The 20711-nt window shown below is 20.0% G+C and overlaps 1 protein-coding gene and 1 non-coding gene across 4 annotated transcripts; one reads left to right on the plus strand and one right to left on the minus strand.

The window, feature by feature from the left end:
- Positions 1 to 536: 536 nt before the first annotated feature.
- Positions 537 to 17855, plus strand: LOC100872439 (Cysteine string protein). Of its 3 annotated transcripts, XM_086917692.1 has the most exons (7): positions 537 to 749; positions 1688 to 1826; positions 3480 to 3632; positions 3936 to 4067; positions 8147 to 8203; positions 12092 to 12254; positions 16335 to 17855. In XM_086917692.1, exons 1-7 carry the CDS (start codon positions 730 to 732, stop codon positions 16400 to 16402), a joined length of 732 nt encoding a protein of 243 aa, XP_086773818.1. In that variant the 5' UTR covers positions 537 to 729; the 3' UTR covers positions 16403 to 17855. The 3 variants fall into 3 exon arrangements, with proteins under 3 accessions (XP_086773818.1, XP_086773819.1, XP_086773820.1); XM_086917693.1 differs by lacking the exon at positions 8147 to 8203; XM_086917694.1 differs by lacking the exons at positions 8147 to 8203; positions 16335 to 17855 and having other exon boundaries at positions 12092 to 12734.
- Positions 17856 to 20010: 2155 nt separating this feature from the next.
- On the minus strand, positions 20011 to 20203 carry LOC116415190 (U2 spliceosomal RNA). Its single transcript, XR_004225762.1, has one exon. It is a non-coding gene; the product is annotated as a U2 spliceosomal RNA (small nuclear RNA).
- Between the last annotated feature and the right edge of the window lie 508 nt (positions 20204 to 20711).

The following is a 20711-nucleotide window of genomic DNA, read 5'->3' on the forward strand; positions in this document are numbered from 1 at the left end:
TTTTACCAATGGACTTACTAAAAGAAATAATATTATCGTCTATACTTCGCGACAATGATACAATTTGTATACTTTGTCTATAAGCTTTATAAATACAATCGTTTTCGCTACAATCATTGATTACTTGATAATAATATTGACTTTTTTACCAACAAATTATTATCAAAAGACAGGATTATCGGCATGGTATTTTAGCAATGGCCTACTTTAAATCTAATGAAAGAATTATTCTCTATTAAATATATTTAGTTTTAAAATTTTTTTAATTTAAATTTCTTTACTTTTATTAAAATTTTTAAATTTATTTACTTTAATCATTTTTTTTATTATTGAATAATAATATTTAAATAATTTAGAATTATACATAATATTTACGTGAAAATAAAGTTTATAATAATATGATTTACAAAAAAAAGAGAAATTTTAATAAAATATGCAATTCATTTAATATTTTTGATTGAAATAATATGCACCAATAGTTTCATAGTTCATTTATATTTCTTATATTTTCACAGTGGCGCCAGTTTGGTGCAACTGTGTCCACTTTTAGTACTAAAATATTGAATCCTTTCCTCTGCTATCATCCGATACAACATCTATTCAAAAATACGTTCGTTCATTTAATGACGAAAATCATGTACCTGTAGTACGAGACGATAAAGTTCGAAATATTTTAGTAGCGAATTAATTCTATTTCTTGTATCTCGAATAACATTATTTTCATCAAATATGGATAAAAGAAAAATGTCGTGAGTACTTTACCATTTTTATATTAACTTATTTGAATTTTATACTATTTCCTTCTTTTAAAAATTATATTCTTTTAATTCAACAGTAATTAATATATATTTTTCCATCGAATTTAAGGAATATATATTAAAAATTTAAAAATTTTAAAAAATTAGACAAATTCTAGGTTATTCTTCTATTCACTTTTTAATATTTTAATCTTTATTTCTTATTCAATTCATGTCATAATTTCTAACGAAAATAAAGACAATAGTTTTGTTAACTGGTAATTTCTTTTTTTTTCTTTTTTTTTTTTCTTTTTTTTTTTTAAGTAAAGATTTATACTTATTACGTTGATTTGTTGATTTGTGAACATGTCGTAATACATTTTGAAGATTATTGTCATTAAGATTGGGTTTTTATTACATTTTTTCATAAACAATTTATATTTGTAGAATTATTAAATTATTTACATTTAAATATAAAAATTGAGTATTAATTATTGAGATTGTAAAATACAATAAAAAATTTTGATTGTGAAGAAAGTAAAATTGTAAAATAAAATAATAAATTATGATTGTTTATATGATTGCTTAAATTTTCTTTAAATAATCCTAATAGTATATAAATATTATTTGTGTTAAAAAAATTATTATATTTTACATAATGATATTATCAATAAATTTGATATGAAAAAATAAAATATTTTATATTTTTTTAATAAAATTTTAATTTTTATTTTTTTCTATTTTAAATACTTAGAAAATATGCTTTAATTAAGTTTAATTTCAGAATTTATATTTTTATATTTATTATTTGATGTTATATATAAATTCAAACAATATTTAATATTAAACATTTTTTAATATAATTTTAAAAATAATACAAATTAATAAGTTATTATATTTGTTATAGAAATTGACAATTAATTGATTCATTAACATTTTCTTTGTTTCAGGACAGCAGGGGATTCCCTGTACCAAATTTTAGAGATTCCAAAAACTGCCACTCCTGAAGAAATTAAGAGGACTTACAGAAAGTTGGCGTTAAAATATCATCCTGATAAAAATCCAAATAATCCAGAAGCAGCAGAAAAGGTGAGTTTTAATATAATTAATATTTATTATATTTTGCTTAACTTGATAAATATTTATTGATTAATTGATATAAATGATATAATTTGATTTAATTTATTAATTATAATTTTTTTTTTATTAAAATAGATTTTATCTAATAGATACATAGTAGATAAAATTTGAATTTAATATAGATTAATATCATTTGTATTAAATTTTATAATATTAATATAATTATTATTAAATATATTGCATAAAGAAAAAAAAATTTATTATAAATTACATTATGCTAAATATGATTTTTATATTTATATAAAATTTATATATATGTATATATATAAAAAGACTTATGAAAAATATCAACATTATATTATAGCTATTTCCTATTTGTAAATCTTTTAATCTATAAAATTTTTTTGAAAGAAACATAAAGAGGTATGTTCTTAGGAATGATAATTATCAATCTGAAATTAATTTAAATTTTATTTGAGAAAAGAATAATTTGTATAAATATATAACAATTTCAATTTAGATATATTAATATATAATAATTTTAATAGAAAGAAAATTTATATTTTTCTATTCATATATCTTCTATCATATGATTAAATTAAAGATCGTATTTATTTTATTATATTAATATTTAATTATTTTATATTTGATTATTTTAAATAATATCTTGTCATTAATTTAAATACTAGTTTCAGACATGTTTTTAATAATTATTTATAAAACGGATAATCTTAGACAGATTTTCTCGAATTATGTTTTCAAAGATAACATTATAAACAATTTTTTTCTATACATTTATATAATTTATATAATCATGATTTAATTTCCAAAATATTTGTGAAAAAACTTTTTGTATTATTAGAATTTATTATATATTAGAATTTATTATTATATTAGAATTGAATTTTGTTTATGTATGAGTATATGCATTTTTTAATGCAAATTTCTCTTACCATATCGAATACTTGATCTAACTTGAATTTCCTATGCAATATGCATAAAATATAAACATAAGATGAAATCCTCAATTCTTTAATTTCTAGATACAATCAGGTGAATATATATTTTTATATATCTACTTTTAAAAACAAGTAATTATATTAATATTAATAATATATTATAATATTTATTGAATATTCAGAATAATTAATATTATATTAAAATGAAATTATATGAATTTCTAAATTTTTTGCAAATTCTTTTTTTCGTAGATTCTAATCTATGTTACTAATTAAATATTTTAAATTATAGATATATTGTATATGTACATATATAAATTAATACAATAAATAATATGATAAATTTTACAATTATAAAAAATAGTTATTTAATTATATAAAATATCAGTAAATCTTTAAATCCTTTTTTTTCTAAAACATTAAAAATAAACATAGAATATTTATATTGTTAAATATATCATCGATATAATGTAAATTATTTCTCTATTAAAGTAACATATTAAAAACTAATATTAATTATAATTCATAATTACAATATACATTTATTTTTAAATAATTTTATTTTTAAAAAGATACAGATACAATTTTATCAAAAATATTACTTGATCAAAAATATTATAATCTTACTTTTTCTTCAACTTAATATAAAGTTTCATATATATATTTTATAAAGTTTATCTCTTTGAATGTGATTATGTTTCAGTTTAAAGAAATAAATAGGGCACATGCTATATTAACAGATTTAACTAAAAGAAATATATATGATAATTATGGATCACTTGGACTATATGTTGCCGAACAATTTGGTGAAGAAAATGTCAATGCATACTTTGTTGTCACTTCTGGTTGGTGCAAGGTAAACTTTTATTAATTTCTGAGCTTTTTTATAAAGTAAATTTTATTATTATTATTAATTTTATAATAAAAAATTTAATAAAAATTTATCAATAGTTTTAATATAGATAAATTATATATAAATTATATATTATATATATCAAATTTTTATTTTTTTAAATTTATATATAATATCTCTATTCATTTGCAAATGAACTTATTTTTTGAATTTATAATTTACAAAATGTTTATTATTAATATATATTGTACAATTAATTATTAAATATAATAAATTCATGATATTAATTGTAATTATTGTTTTCAGGCACTCTTCATATTTTGTAGTTTGATAACTGCGTGTTATTGTTGTTGTTGCTGCTGTTTTTGCTGCAATTTCTGCTGTGGTAAATTCAAGCCAACACCACCGGAAGACAGTGGAGCATACCACAATTTACAGGTAATATTTTTGTACTTTTTTCTTTATTTTCAATTTTGAATATGTAATATAATTGCAAATATTGTTTAGTTAAAATGAATATTGATTAATTTAATTTAATAGGAAAATTGTGTGAAAATTTTAATTTTTTTATATGCAGTATAAATATTAAATATTTCTAGATTTTTAAATTTAATTGAAACAATTGCAAAAATGAGTTATTTTTGGATTACTTCCAATTTTTTAAAAATATTTTTTTGATTTATTATATATACCATTATATTATTATTATATATACCATAATATTTAAAATAAAGTTATTAAAAGTTAAATTTAAATTTTTGAATTTTTACAAATAATTTAATTTGTGTGGAAACTATGAAACTAAAAATCAAATAACAAATTATTATAACTAATGAATATAATTAAAATTTTAACGATATATAAATGTGATATATACATATGTGATGTATATATATATATATATGTAAATAATAATTGAAAATAGAGAAAAATTATGTGTCACATGATATAATAAATATAAATGTTATATCATGTGAAAAAAGATAAAAATTTCCAAATTCTCAAGAAACGAATTATGTTTAAAACGGTAATGTGTGACAAAAAATTAGAATTATAAAAAATATCGATCGATATAAAATATCAGGTTCCATAAAAATTAATATTTTATATTTTAATTAATATGATAATTAAATATTTATGTAGTTAGCATTGAAATGAGCTGTATTTTTTAAGTCAGTTAAATCGTAGACATGATATAAAATATATTTAAATACGGTATGCATAATGCTTAGAAAAGCAATGGATCGAAATGCGATAATATATATCGAAACATTTAGATAAAAATATGCTTTTTAGGAAATGACCACTTATATCGATTAATCGTGTTAAAAAAAATATATAATTTCATAAAAATTCATAAGAATTATGAATCCATTTATCAATATGGAAGGAAATTTCCAAGAGACGTCATATATTTACGTGCATTTCTAAAATCATTTTTCATTTGTTACATAATACATATAAAGATTTATTCGTTTCTCGATCACGTATCTATCGTTCATCTCGTTCGCTACATTTTCAGCAAGCAATGCTCTCACATACATCATTTATATATTATTTGATACTTTACACATTTTTAAAAAAACAATCTTTATCTTATTTTGTATATATTGTATATATATATATATGTGTGTGTGTGTGTGTGTATATATATATTATATATATACTGCAAAAAATTAATAATAATAGATCAAGTTACGTACTATGCAATTTTTCATACGAAATATTTTTTCAAATAATTTATGAATATAATTTTGTAAAAAATAGTTTCACATTACTTACTTCGTATAATTTATTTGTTAATGTTAATAGAATTTCTTAATTCTGGGTTCTAGAGATTAATTAATTTTAATTTATCTAAATAGATATAATAGGAATATTTTAAAATTACATCGCAATTCTGATATTTAGAAATTTTAGCATAATTTAATATTTTGTACGATATATATCTTGAATATTATTGTTTTTATTATTTATTCCTATAATATTATGAAAGCTCTCTCTTCTTAAATTTTTTATATTTGATTAATTTTCTAATAAAAAGTCTAATAAAAATACATATAATAACAATTGTCTGACAAACTTTCATGAAAATAATATACAAATATTACATAATATCATTGCTCTAGTAGATACTTATACATTTTTGTACACTTATCTTATAAGGAAATTTATTTATCTTGAAAATTTTGATTTTGATAAAAAATTTATATTTAAAAAAAATTTTTTTTCAACAAATAATATTTATTAAAAATGTGAAATGAACGAGAAGGCAAGATTTATTTTATCTTTTATTATTATTACACGTAATTCTTAAAATATGAAGATATTTTTAATATCCAGATCTAGGAAAACAGATTTATTTATCATTATTTGAAATTATTGAATAAGTAATGTCGTTTTCTAAGATACTTTACATAGCGGTGGTATTTATTCTTGTATGATTTCTGGATGTGTTTCCTACCAAATTTTAAATTTTGATTTTTAATTGACTAAGAACAATTAATAAATTTTTATGCTATTTGTAAATTTTATACTACGAAAAACACAGCGATATATTATTGGTGGCAAGTACGAAGAACTCGATGGATTTTTATGAAAACAATTCTTCTCATTGTTTTCATCGATAAAATTGCATGTAATCTGTCTAGTTATTAGTAGTAAAGATTAATCACATTATAAATTCCATTACAATATTTTTATCAAAGTAATATACATAATATTTAATCTTTTGTTATCTTTTGTTATTTATAAGAAATTTGCATGAGTTTTTAATTATGCATGAGATCGTTTATTAATTACAATTATGTTTCTTTATATTAACAATATATTAATATATTCAACAATCTTTCATTCTTTGTGATTTCTTTCTAAAAAAATTTTTTCGTGAATTGACGGAATATTTTCAAATTATTTGATTTCATCGTATAATCTCATTTAGAGTGTTTATCTCAATTTCTTTCATATACTTCGAATTATTTTATATTAAAAATTAATAACTTTGAAATAGTAAAAAATATAGAAAATTATCAGTTATGTTTCTTTCCCATTTCTGTATAATAATTTTATTATCTTTTAAATCTAGCAAACAATGTTAATATTCTGATTTTTTGAATCGGAGAAAACGACATTACTTGTAAAAAAAATCTAAGAGATTAAAGGATTGTTATTTGTATATATGTTCTTTTTATATATATATTTTATATATTTTTTACAACAATTTTTAATATATATATTTTGTTATTACAGATCAACGTTACATAAATTTTATTGAAAATACTTCAACTATAATATGATTAACGATATTATATATAATAATATTATTATTATCGTTATGATAAATTTTTAGTTTTTCTTATACATGTTATAAAGATTAAAAGAAAGATTAAAAAGAAATTACTTAATTGTTCATTTAAGACAAACAATCAGGAATTAATAAAAATATTTTGTATTTTGAAATAGGATTTCAAATCAACAATTATTTTTAGAAAGAAATCAAACTTATGTAAAAAAGACGAAAATATGGTATTTTAAATTTTAACAGAATTTTAAATATTAAATTTTAACAAAAATTTATAATTTACTAATTCGAGAATTATTATATTTTTTAAAAATAATAGTAAATTTTTTAAAAGTAATTGTAAGATTTCATAATATTATAAACTTCAACGATAAAATTATTGATATTTGAACGTTTTCCTCGGTTAATTTCAAATTATTTTTCGATATTTAAAATATGTAAAAATATATAATTATTTTTAGAATTTAAGAAAATAAAAATAATAAACTGATTATTTTTTTATATTTAATTTCGTGCAATTTAAGTAATTATAGTGTTATATTGATCATATTCAAAGAATATGCCATATTATGGCGAATTAGCCATCTATTTTCGCGAGTGATGATAAATTCTCTTTTCTTCTAAAATATATTTGCGAATATTTTTGCGAAATTTTGTATCATTTCTTTTAAAATGTAAAAAAAATGAACGGAGTTAATTTTTTTTTTATTTATTTAAAGAAAAACAAAAAGAGATATAACAACTATAACGTTAAAAATATGAGAAATTATATTGTATTGTAAATTAAAAATTATCGTTTTATACGTTCTTCTCTGTTAAAACATTATGCTATATATATATATATATGTATGTATACTTTATTTCGCAAATATCGTATTTGTTTCGTAAATATCATTGTAATCTTGAGAAATTATATATTTTTGTTGATATTGATTTTTTACAGATTTACGAGAACAAGAACTAATATTTCTTTTTCTTCGTTTCTCAGTCATTTCATATTCGCCATTATATCATCGATCTATAATTTATATAATCTTTCCAATTTAATCTAGCATGCACTTTTTTTTACTTCTGCCTTTCTTCCCCCTCTTTTTTTCTTTTTTTTTTCTCCCCCCCTCCCTGTTTTTTTTTTCTTTTTTTTTTTTTTTTTTTTTTTCTTTCTTTTTTTAGAATACAATAGATTAGCGGTTTTGTTTACGTTGTTGTTGTATTATAGCGGGACCAGAACCCAGAGGCAAATGTCGTGACGAATCAGCCCAGAGGCCTGGTTAAGGTAAGTCTTTCTTTGGTATCAGTGGTTCTTTTAATCCTCTAAATTTACGAAATTCTACGAAAGATGTGATTGGATTTTGTTTTAATTTTGTTTTTCATTGATGTTTTACAATTATTTGTGACTTATCAAATACTAGAATTTTTTAATAATAATCATTGAATTTTTAAAAAAGAATTTTTAAAAAATTATTTTTTAATAAAATAAAATACAACGATACAATTTTTGCTCTTTAATAATCGTTAATAATAATAATCGTTATTTGTATTTGCTTGGAAAATGTTATTTTCCCTTATTTTCAATTATATAATTGTATATTTAATTTTTTTTTTCTGTTATCTATATTATTTACATATGATTTTTTTTGAAATTTTAAAATTTCAAATATGTAATTAAATAAAAATACAATATCCATAATTATTATATTTTTTAGTAAATATTAATTAATATGATTTTATAATCATATTAAGTCACATCAATTTTAATTGATGATTTATGGGAGAACAAAATATTTTAAAAATTGGAAAATCAAAATAAAAACTTGTATCATAAAAACAAGATATATCATGAAGAGGAGGAAATGAGAACCATTGAAACAAACATTGAATACATATTGTTCGTTTCTTTCGATCATATTCATACCAGCTTCTTGAACATTCTTTTTTTCTTCTTCCTCTTTTTCTTCTTCTTCCAGCATTTTTATTTTTTCTTTCTTCTGGTCTTCGTACAGGAATATGTGTATAAAACAAGAGTTGCAGGTTTGTATATGCGATATATTGATTCAGGAGAAAGATAATGTTTTAAATCTAATGAAATAAATTCGTCAAGTGACGGATATGATCGTGAAAATTAATATGAATAAAAAATTATTCCATAATATTAATTGTTGATTTTTTTTATTGAAAGTTAATTATGAATATATATATTTTAGGATCATAATTTTTTATCTTAAATGTAAATTGAGTTTAATCATTTATTCTTTTTTCTTTTTATATATAAAAAAAAACTTGTGCATTTATTTAATTTTCATTCTTATAATATAGAATAATTACGGAAGGCGATGAATTTTTTTTAAGTCCAAATTATGATTAATCTGAAGAACTTATACATTGAATTAATTAAACCATATTACAATATCGACATAGATGGATCTTTATGGAAAAATGATATCGTATCGTATATACTTTTCTTAACTGAAATATAGTTTTACATTTATTATTTTTATTTTAGCTTTTTTTGCCCTCCAATGATTATTCCAATGACTTTCGTATTTTACACAACTTTTTTTTCTTCCCTTCTTTTTCGATTCAAAAATTTCGTTATTGTTATTATTTTCTTATATTCTTTATAAATTAAAAAAACTTCGAATGATTATAATTTAGAAATAACGATGCATCCTTATTTGATTCTCATTTCAACTATTCCATTTAGATAGATCGATTTGATATCTTAGTTATATAAGATATTTGATTAATAATTGAACAATTAGAAATCATAAGAAATGTTTTAAATCGATATGAAGAAAAACTGGATGCTCTATAACATATATCGATTTTTAAATTTTATAATGATAAACTTGAACTGTAAAAAAAACATTTATATCCAAGTTAACATTAATCATAAAAAATGATAAATAACTTATGATAAACTTATGAATGCAACATACGAAAATAAAATATATTAAAAACATTGTAATATACAATTTCACAAATTGTTCAAGTGATCCATCTTTCCCGGATTTATCCTATAAAATATTATTCCGAGATAAGCATATTATTCACTCGATTATTTTTAGGTATATTATTTAGTTTTGTTCTCAAATGAAACGAGAAAGGAGCTCGAGATAGCTGCAAATCATAAAAACCGATCGATCGAACAATATTATTCTTCGAAAAAAAAAATACCATAACGTATTATGTAATTTTATTAATATTCTCAACGGATATAAAGATGTATAGCTTTTTCAAACAAAGAAATGAAGATGAAAGAAGCGATATAGTGTTGTTTATTTCGGAATAATAATATTGTATTTATGAATTTTTAATTATAATTATATCAGAATTTAGGCGTTAGTTTTGATTTTTCATTCTAATAATAATTATTTTTATTAGTTTATTTCTAATCAATCCTGATTTTATTTTTTTCGATTTTGATATTTTATTTTGATTTAACTTTTTTTTATTTTTTTTTATATCTATTTCAACGATAGAAAAGTGATCATAAAAGAAATTGAAAATATAAATAAAAAATATCAAATTTGCCGATTCTCATGATGAATTTACATCGATAAGAATGTGCACGTAAAATGATATTTTTTAAAAAAAAGTAATGGTATTTAACTATTTTTAGTAAAAAAAAAAAAAAATAATTTCAATACAAGATCTCTGATTACATACATACGAATAGATTAGTCGATAAATAAGTCTAACTTTATAAAACGATATTTTAATTTTTTTGTTTTTATTTCAAATCGTTATCGATCATCTCGAGCTTGTTATTCGATGCATTATCGTTACACAACTTCACAATTTCTCAACAATCATAACCGATATTTTTCATAACTATCTGATCAAAATAATTGTCATAATTTTCATACATCTCATATAAAATTTAATAATATTTTACTATAATTTTAAATCATAAATTTTTTCATTCTTCGCTGCTCATAATATATATATATATATATATATATATATATATATATATATATATATATATATATATATTATATAATCTAATTCAAAAAGATTATATGAAAAAAAATACGAATAAATCTGAATTTTAAATCTGAATTCGGTAATCATATCAAATAAGGGACATCTGATCGATTTTAATGATGTTGAAATACAGTTATTAGGATCAATGTTCCGAAAAATTTTTTCATATGTGTACAACTGTTATCTTAGTTTTTCAAATATTGAAAAACTTAAATTAGGATTACACGACATTTCGGTATATGTGGTCACTTAATAAATGATCACGATCAAAAGATATTTATTCTTAATATTTTACAATATATAAAGGAATTATTCGAGTAATATATACAAAATACAATAAAATTACATGAATTTTAAACACATTTAATGATTATAATAAGTTATTCGATTTTTCGATCGAACATTCTAAAATACGAAGAACATTTGAATATGTTGGAGGTTTGTAATAAATATATTTTTGAGACTCGATACCTGATCTGAATTTATAAATTGTGGGAAATGCATTTTTTTGAACATATTTCAATTCGATTGTTAATCTATTTTTTTTTCTTCAAGTGTATATGAACATTCTTACAATTTAAATTCAAATTCGGTTTCGTTACAATATTTATTACAATATCATTACGCCAAATTCAAACTTAGAAAAATGAAAGCTCAAGATATATATAAACACGCACAGATATATATAAACATCAATTTCACGGTTTATATTATATCTTGAAAAAGATCTTTGATATCAAGGTGAAAAAATTTTAAATCTCTCTCTCTCTCTCTCTCTCTCTCTCTCTCTCTCTCTCTCTCTCTCTCTCTCTCTCTCTCTCTCTCTCTCTCTCTCTCTCACACACACACACACACACACACACACACACACACACACACACACACACACACACACACACACACACACACACGAGTGCGCGCGCGTTTCTTGTCTCTTTTCTTTCTTAACTTTAGCAATAGCAGAAATAATTTAGATTTGAACTGATACATTCTATATATAATAAAAAATATAAAGAAAGAAATATTATATTGTTAACTCCATAATGGAGATAATAAAAATGTAATTATTGATATAATTTATCCACTCTTAATATATAATTATTGAATAATATATTGATCCGTTATTATTGGTAAAAGAAATGAAATATTGATTAATCCGATTGTTGTTTAACAGGAAGAGGAAAGTGATGATGAGGCGATTACGGCACAACCGCAGGGTGGCCCGCAAAACAATTCAACGAATCAACAACCCATTTTTGCCATGCCTCCACCACCCGCTACTGTCGATGAGAATACAAATCTGAATAGCGGTGCTGAAAGAGTTATTTACACAACTGGTATTACGAGTACTTAAATATTAATGCACGTTATTTATCAGGTCGTAATTATTTTCTTATTCAGTTGTAGCTCTATTTAAGTACTTTTTCTCTTTTTGCCTTTTCTTTTATTATTTTCATGCTTATAATAGCGAAGCATATTATGATATACGTAATATGCAATATAAACGATGTATTAATTGTATAAAATATTGCTTCATTTCATAATTTAATTAATATAGTTATGAGATTTGCATAAATTTTTATATTATATTATGAATCTTTCGACGCTAACATAAATTTATATTTTGAATTTTTTAATATCAGACTTTTAAATTATAGGTTATTTACATCATTTGAAATTAAGCTTGAAACACTTTAATAATAAAGCAAAATTTTTAACTAAAAAAAATTTATATAGAATTTATATAGAAAGCAAACGTAGGATTGTATTTCGTGATAATTGTTAATAAAATTTCAAAATTTATAAAATTTTATAAATTGGTGATATAATTACCGAAATACCATAAAAACTTTTTATATTAATTAAAATCCGAAACTGATATTGGATTTATATTAGAATTTTAATTTTCAACAGTTGTTTATTCGAATAAATATAAACTTTTTTCCATTTCATCTACGATAAAACAAATTTCAATGCATGCTTGAAGTGTTTTATCGGAAAATTAAATTCTCCATTTTAATATACGATACGATAGACCAATGATTTTTTCAAATTTTATCAATATTTGACTTTTGGTTTGGATGATACATTTTAATAATATGGTTTGAAAATAATTATGAAAAAACTTTTCATAGGAGAAGAAGCAAATTATATTAGTTTAATAAAGAGGGATCGTAATTTTTGTTTTAAAAAAATACGGAATCTTTTTTCTTTTTTATAATATATATAATAAATATAATTATATATAAAAAATAGTTGTTCGGCTTCTAAATATACAACAATTATACTCGTTAATTGATACGAAAGTATGAATGAAGAAAGAATAAAAGAGTTTTATATAAGAAATTACATTTCGAATTTTTTGGTAAAAATTGTATATAATACGAAAGAGAAAAACAAGGAAAAGATATGATCGGAAGAAGAACGCTTTGTGTATTTTTTTATCTTTGTTATATGATAAATTATAAGTTTTACTAAAGTTAAATTATCTAAACATTTTCTAAGTTAAAGATTTTTTTAAGTTATCGTACTTGAACATTTTCTATTCTTCGTTTTTTGTTCGTAGTATCTAATTTAATCGTTATACTATATCGATTTTTAATCAATTGTAAGACCAAAAGTCATTATTTTCTGCGAATTTTAGAAAAAATTACGAAACTAAGAATATATTATTTTAAATGTTGCATTAAATTAAAATAAATATTTTCCAAATATTACAATATCCAATATATTTTCTATATATGTGTATATTTTTTTTTTTTTTCAATCGAAATTATCTTACTCTCTCTTCTCAATTATATATTTTACAACACAAATTTAAATTTTTATATATATAAGACATTTAATTTATTTCATTATACATTTTCTTTTATTAATATTTGTTACTTTATTCAGTATTATTATTAATATCAGTTTCGGAGAATTTTAAAACGATAATCGAATTATGAAAATTAAAGCAAAATGTGCTTTCGTAAACATATCATGCATTTTTATTTGGCGATAAATGATACAACTGTTATACATTCTAATAATTATTCCAATAATTATTTTTTTTTAGTTTTTAAATATTTTATTTTACACATATATATATTATTGCATTTAAGTATAAGAATTAAGAATTTTGTGCTTTTGCGAGAAAAATATTTTTTTTTTTTCTTTATATGACAAGTTTATAAAATCTTGAATAATTGACATAATAAGATGTAAGATGAATTTTTTCTATCTTTTAAATATTTTAATCGGACTTTCTATTTCAGGAAATATTTTTTTTTCATTCACATTTATTTAGTTTGTATATTTACCTTAACTTTCTATTGAAAAAAATAGATAAAACTAGCATAGAATTCTTATCTATACTTAATACTAATAATAACACAAGTATGCTTATTTAAAGTATTAGTAATATAAAGCCATGTAAAAATGTATATTATAATTATTGTGTGCGCTTACGTGCATTGAATAATAATTGTAAAAATTTAAGGATAATTTTACTGTAAATAGTTGCTGCATTACTTTTTCTTTACTAAATAATTATGGTAAAATTTATATTTTCATAAATAGTTGTCCAGTTGCAAAATGTTTTAAATGTTTCTTTTCATATAGCAATATTGATATATTCGAACTAAAGATTTTATCCTTTAAAAAATGGAGCAATTAATCATTTAAAATGGAAAAAGAAAAAATATTAGATTTCCTAATCTTTTGCCTTTTGCTGTCGCTGTTTAATGTATATATGTATGTGTGTGTGTGCGTGCGTGCGTGCGCGTGCGTGTGTGCGTGCATGTTCGTGTGTGCGTGTGCGCGTGTATGTGTATACACATATATATGTACATATATTTATATTATTATTTTTTTATCTGTTGTATCGCATTTTTATTTCTCCTTTGTTAATACGCTATGTGTATATATATATATATATATATATATATATATATATATATATATATATATTATATTTAGTTTATATTATATATGTGATTGAAAGATTTAACGTATAAAATAATACAAAAATTGTTTGCAAAAAATTTTATAAGTAAATTTTTGTGTTTAAATTCGATTTGATAAATTATTTTAATGTAAAAATATATTTTCACTTTAAAAATGATAATTGTAAAATTTTACTTATTCTATTAGTGACAAACTTAAGTGAAATTGTATGAAAATTAAATTATAAGTATTTTCTTGTAATTATATATAATTGTACTATAGATAAAATGATCTCAAATTCTATAAAGTGATCGATAGAAAAATTTGTATTATTGTTATTTCGGTGATTTATCGATTCACTTGATTTATTTTCGATGATTATTTTTAAACATAAAACAAATAATCCATTGATTTCGGTAAATTTTAAGAAGTAATCGGAAAAATAATTTTCGATAAAGAGGAGAAATCGTTACGAAACGATATTTAACAATCTTTTTATAAATTTATCATAATCTTTAAATTAATCTTAAATGATGATTACTTTTAGCCCCGTTATTTTAGTTTTCTTAAAAGAATCATGTAATAAAAAAATTTAAATTTATAATCATAAATTTGTTTTTATTTTTTCTAAGATATTTTAAGGTAAAATAATAATCATGCCAATTATGTTTCAATTTCAATATCGATGTATTCATATCTAACTTGTGAACTTTTATAGTGCAATTTCATTTGTATCGTTGTATGCAATTTCTCTCTAGAGTTTGAAGAAAATTTAGCATAAACATTTTTTTTCTTAAATATTAATTTCTTAATATTGATATGAAGATTAGACATATTCATGTACATTCAAAAAAATAAATCAATTTATTATCATGTATCTATATAGCTATTCATATACTTGATTATAAAATTATGTGCACTTTTTGCTTCAATAATGTTTCTATAATAAGAAAAGTCATAGTCTATTTTATTTTTTTAACATATTTATATATGTATATTATTTTATTTCTAAGAAACATATTTAAATTATGCAAAATTTAAAAATTTTATTATTAGATGTTGTTTTAAAATTTAAAATTAAGCAAATATATTTGGCATGTAATTGGAAAAAAAAATCAATATATTAAATGATATAAAGACTTGCTATTTTTATAAGATTTAAATAATATCTTCTAACAATTTTACCATTACAAATTTAATCTTTACTCTTAGTTAGATAATAGTAAAATATATTTTAAAGTTGTAAAATTTTATTTACTTATAAGAACAATTTTGTGAAATAAAATACACAAATCTTCGATCAAATAACTGAAAAAAAAAAAAAAAAAAAACAATCTATAGAATACGTATCTTAATTGTGTAATATTTTTGAAATATATTATCTACATTTCAAGTATGTTAATGCACGATTAATTTTTTTATACCTTTAATTATATATTTATTAAATACTATTTAATTACTATATTATATAATTTATTTGTTCGATACAGCCGCCTCTACAAATCCTTTCATTGGAGCAAATGTTGGTACAACTAGCACGAGTGCAACAAAATGGTAGTCACCGAACGATAAAGATACGCTACATATATGTTAGAAGATTTGTTATGTAACTTTTTACGGGGTGGATTTTCACATATGAATAGTATGCTAGATATCGAAAAAATTGTTATCGAAAAAGTTTATTGCAAACGTATTTTCTCATTCATTTTCTTGTTAATTATTATTATAATTAATTAATTGATGAATAATGAATTAAGTTTAAAATGAATTTTTAATTATCTTGATAGTTTTTTTAATATGAAATAATAAAATATTTGAATTTAAATTTTAAGTTTTAGTAATTTAATTTTAATATATATGTAATAACATAAAATAATAATACAGACTTCTATTTCTTTGAATTTTGAAAAAATTTAATGGATACATGTTGGGCTAGAAGTAAAAGAGAAAAAAAACAATTGAAAAAAAAAGTTAAATAAAATGAATATTAGAAGCAAATGTTAATAGAAAATATTTTAAATTTTTATATAAACATATTATTTTTAAAATAAATAAGATTTTTTTTATAAAAATTTAGTAAAGATTACAAGAAAAAATGATATTAGTATACGTATATAAATCCACCCCGATTTTGCGAATAGATAAGAAACAAAAAAAAAGGAAAGAATAAGGTCTCGATATATAAATATCTCATTCACAGATTTTCAATTAATCTCAAAATTGAAATAAATGAATATTTAATGATAAAAATCACATTTTGTTAATGCATGGAAAATTATACACGTGTGCGTAAATAAAAATGGCTTAAAGTTATTAGACTTTTCTCTGTTAATCATATTAATTATTATATATATATTGTAATTAATATGATAATGATATGAAAAAAGAAAGAACTATTACTAATTTGTACAGTTATAAGTTCATCTAACTGCTTCTTATTTTAGTAGATATACATATATTTATTTCTAATAATAATTATTATATTTTATGAAACATATGTATATACCGAAAATGGATTTACTATAAAATGAAACTTCCAATATTTGTTAGGATGATGTGAAATTAATGCACAATATCATAATTTTTTTGATTGATATTTATTATAGCAAAACAACTTAAAGATTCGATATCATCATGTTTGAAAGTTGATTTAAGAACTATACTATATGTATTTTTATTAACATAATTTAATTGATTAGAATAATTTGTAACTCAATGTTAAAATAAATTGATAATTTATTGGAATAAATAAAACTATACAACGAATTTAATTTTATCTTAAGTTTAAAAACACATGAGTTTTAATTTATTATTTGTTCTTTTTAATTAATAAAATTTATAAAGTTTCTTCTTTTATTTAAAGATAATAATATAAAATTAAATATGAAAATAAATTACTTTTTTAATAATATCTTAATATTAATATTTAACGTATATTAAGAAATTTTATGTACGCATTTTATGTGTTGTTATAATATATATATTTACGTAAAATATATAATAAACAAATATTTTAGTAATTTTTACTATCTTGTTGTCATGTATTACATAAATTGTTTCATATGCGCATTTTCTCTTTTACACGTGCGCGCGTGTGTAACAGATACACCATTATTATATAAAAATTTATTTTAGCTTTTATAGAGTAATTCATTTTTGCATTTAATATATTTATTCTTGTAATTTGTTTTATAAATATAAAATAGAAATCGTATGTTAGTTAATGTTAGTAATTTTTCTATATAAGAATAATATTTACTATTAACCATATAATGTACTTATCTTTATGGAAAATATTGAAGTATTTTTAAAAAAAGTATTGTTATTAAGTAAAAAGTTATCTTTTAATTTATATATAAGTTTATATATACCTATCATTCACTTAAAATAAATTGCATTAATTTTACAACACCCTGATATATTTACTAATAATAAATCTCAGAAAATGTTAAATCTTGCTTCATTTATAATTAAAATATTATAAAGTTATCCCTTTTGCTTTGCCTTTTCAGAATCAGAATATTATATCTGTAAATATTTATGCAGTGTATTATGAAATAGTAAATAATAAAATTTATATCATGCAGATAAGGCAATTAAAACAGATCACTAAAATATTTAAGTTTTGAAAAAATAAAAACATATTTTTAATCATGAAAATTGTTTGATATGGAGATCAATATTACTTGATAATATGTTTCGTTCATAATTTTTTAAAAAGTAATTAGAGCCTACTATATTCTACTATAATAAAACGTTCGTATTTTCATATTTATACCACATATAGCTATAGATCACCATATCATTTCATATCATATAATTGTAAAATAAATTTTATATATATATAATACTTTAGTTTATTTAATTAAAACATTAAATAAAAAGTATAATGATTATGAAACATTAATGAAAAAAATTAATATGTTGTATTTTGGTGATATTTTATTACCTTATATATTTATTTTCTTCAATTTAAAATTTATATTTATATAATTCAGCTTTAAATATTAAAAATATAAAGATATATTTTTACATTTTGCTGTAAAATTAATCATAATATTGAAATGTTTAATATTTTTTAGTATTTATAAATAAAAATTTTCTTCCATATATTATTCCATATCAAGCAATCTTTATTTAAAATATTGTTTTATTTTTATAAATATTATATTTATCATCAAAGAAAGATGACTTGTTTTAAATGTCTGCACCTGTATGTATTATGTATGTGTAGTATAATACATCATCTGTAATATGTTGTACGTATGCACATATACATATATATATATATATATATATATATATATAAAATATGTTACAGAGTGAATTATTTATTTCAGAATTAAAAAATTCTGAGATATAATCGCATTATATATCTTTTCCTAAACTGCTTTATTATATCATTATCCATAATATATATATTACACTCTGTGCATAAGTATATGCATGCATACATATATACATATAATTTGTTGTTGAAAAAATTGTAGAATAAATTTTGTGCGAATATAATCTGTTATGTATGCATATGTAATTCATATATATTTATTCGTAATTTGGGAACTATTAAGAAATCCAATTGATATTAAATCCTTGACATTTATATTTAGATTCTGTCAAAAATTATGAATTAATTTATAGTAAATTTAAAAAGAGAAGCATTAAATTATCCTGTTATGTCATTTCATTCAATCAGTTCCACTTATTCTATTTATTTATTTATGTATTTATTCTATGAATTAAATAAATAAAATATGTTCTATGACTGACATGAATAAAATAAATTTTAATACAATTAATTAAAATATAATAAATTAAAATATATTTTATGAAGGAGATACATAAAAGTAAAGAAACAATGGATTTTCTTAAATATTTATTCTTTTTCTGTAGTTTTAATTTTAGATGAGATGAAATTTCGTCAAATGAGTATAATTTTCTCGTTAAGTAGTTAAGAGAAAAAATATTTTTTAAGATTCTTAATTGCAAAAAAATATATTTGTAATACATTTTTTTATTTTTTTTTACGGTTCTTTTATTATAATTCTCATCTTTTTCATTCCATATATATAAAACTTAAACTTGTTTTTCTATTTAAAAAATTGAAATTTTACTCTACATACATATAATTTATCTAGAAAAAATTATTAATTTTGGAATTTGAATTAAGATTGAGCCGAAACACGACGAATCTGCAATGTCGAGACGACTCACGGTAGAAATAGAGCAAGCTCTAAAATTTCCACCAAGTTCCAAAAATCAGTTTAACATTCTGACTCTCACTTGAGAGTATATCAGATATTAAGCTGATAAGAACAGATACTACACTTTGATCTTAGCCAAAAGGCCGAGAAGCGATAGCGTATTTGATATTTCAATACAATCTTATATTCTTTTAAAAGAATTTCACTTGCGAGAGGCATACAAGTTAATTTGCCCTCTAGTGATAGAATATGGAAATAATATATCACATTTTATATTACAAAAATTTATAAAAAATAATTTAATGATTTTATTTTATGGTAATTTTTGTTTTTTATAAATTTTCAAAATGAAAAAAAATGCAGAAATATTAAATTTGAAATATAATTATAATAATATTAATAAAAGTTTCTATATCCTTTTTTAGGGATGTAAATCACGTATATTAAGTTACATTAGTTTTTAATACAGAAAAATATTTCTTTCAAAAAATCAAGAGATAAAATTCATTAACAATAGCTTTCATTCATAGAATTAATTCGTTAAAGATTGTAATTTATTTTTTTAAACTTTCATTTTATAATTATTTATACATGTAGAAATATACAAATATATATATATATATATATGTACATACACACATATATATATATATAGTTTTAAAA

Source organism: Apis florea, unplaced genomic scaffold (genome assembly GCF_048593485.1).
Source record: "Apis florea isolate Af1SG1 unplaced genomic scaffold, ASM4859348v1 contig_2272_pilon, whole genome shotgun sequence".
In the NCBI taxonomy this organism is placed as follows: domain Eukaryota; kingdom Metazoa; phylum Arthropoda; class Insecta; order Hymenoptera; family Apidae; genus Apis; species Apis florea.

Coding starts and splice junctions, on each gene's coding strand:
- LOC100872439 (XM_086917692.1), top strand. CDS start 730: ATGGATAAAAGAAAAATGTC. Junction 750..1,687: donor ATGGATAAAAGAAAAATGTC/GTGAGTACTTTA, acceptor TCTTTGTTTCAG/GACAGCAGGGGATTCCCTGT. Junction 12,255..16,334: donor AAGAGTTATTTACACAACTG/GTATTACGAGTA, acceptor TGTTCGATACAG/CCGCCTCTACAAATCCTTTC.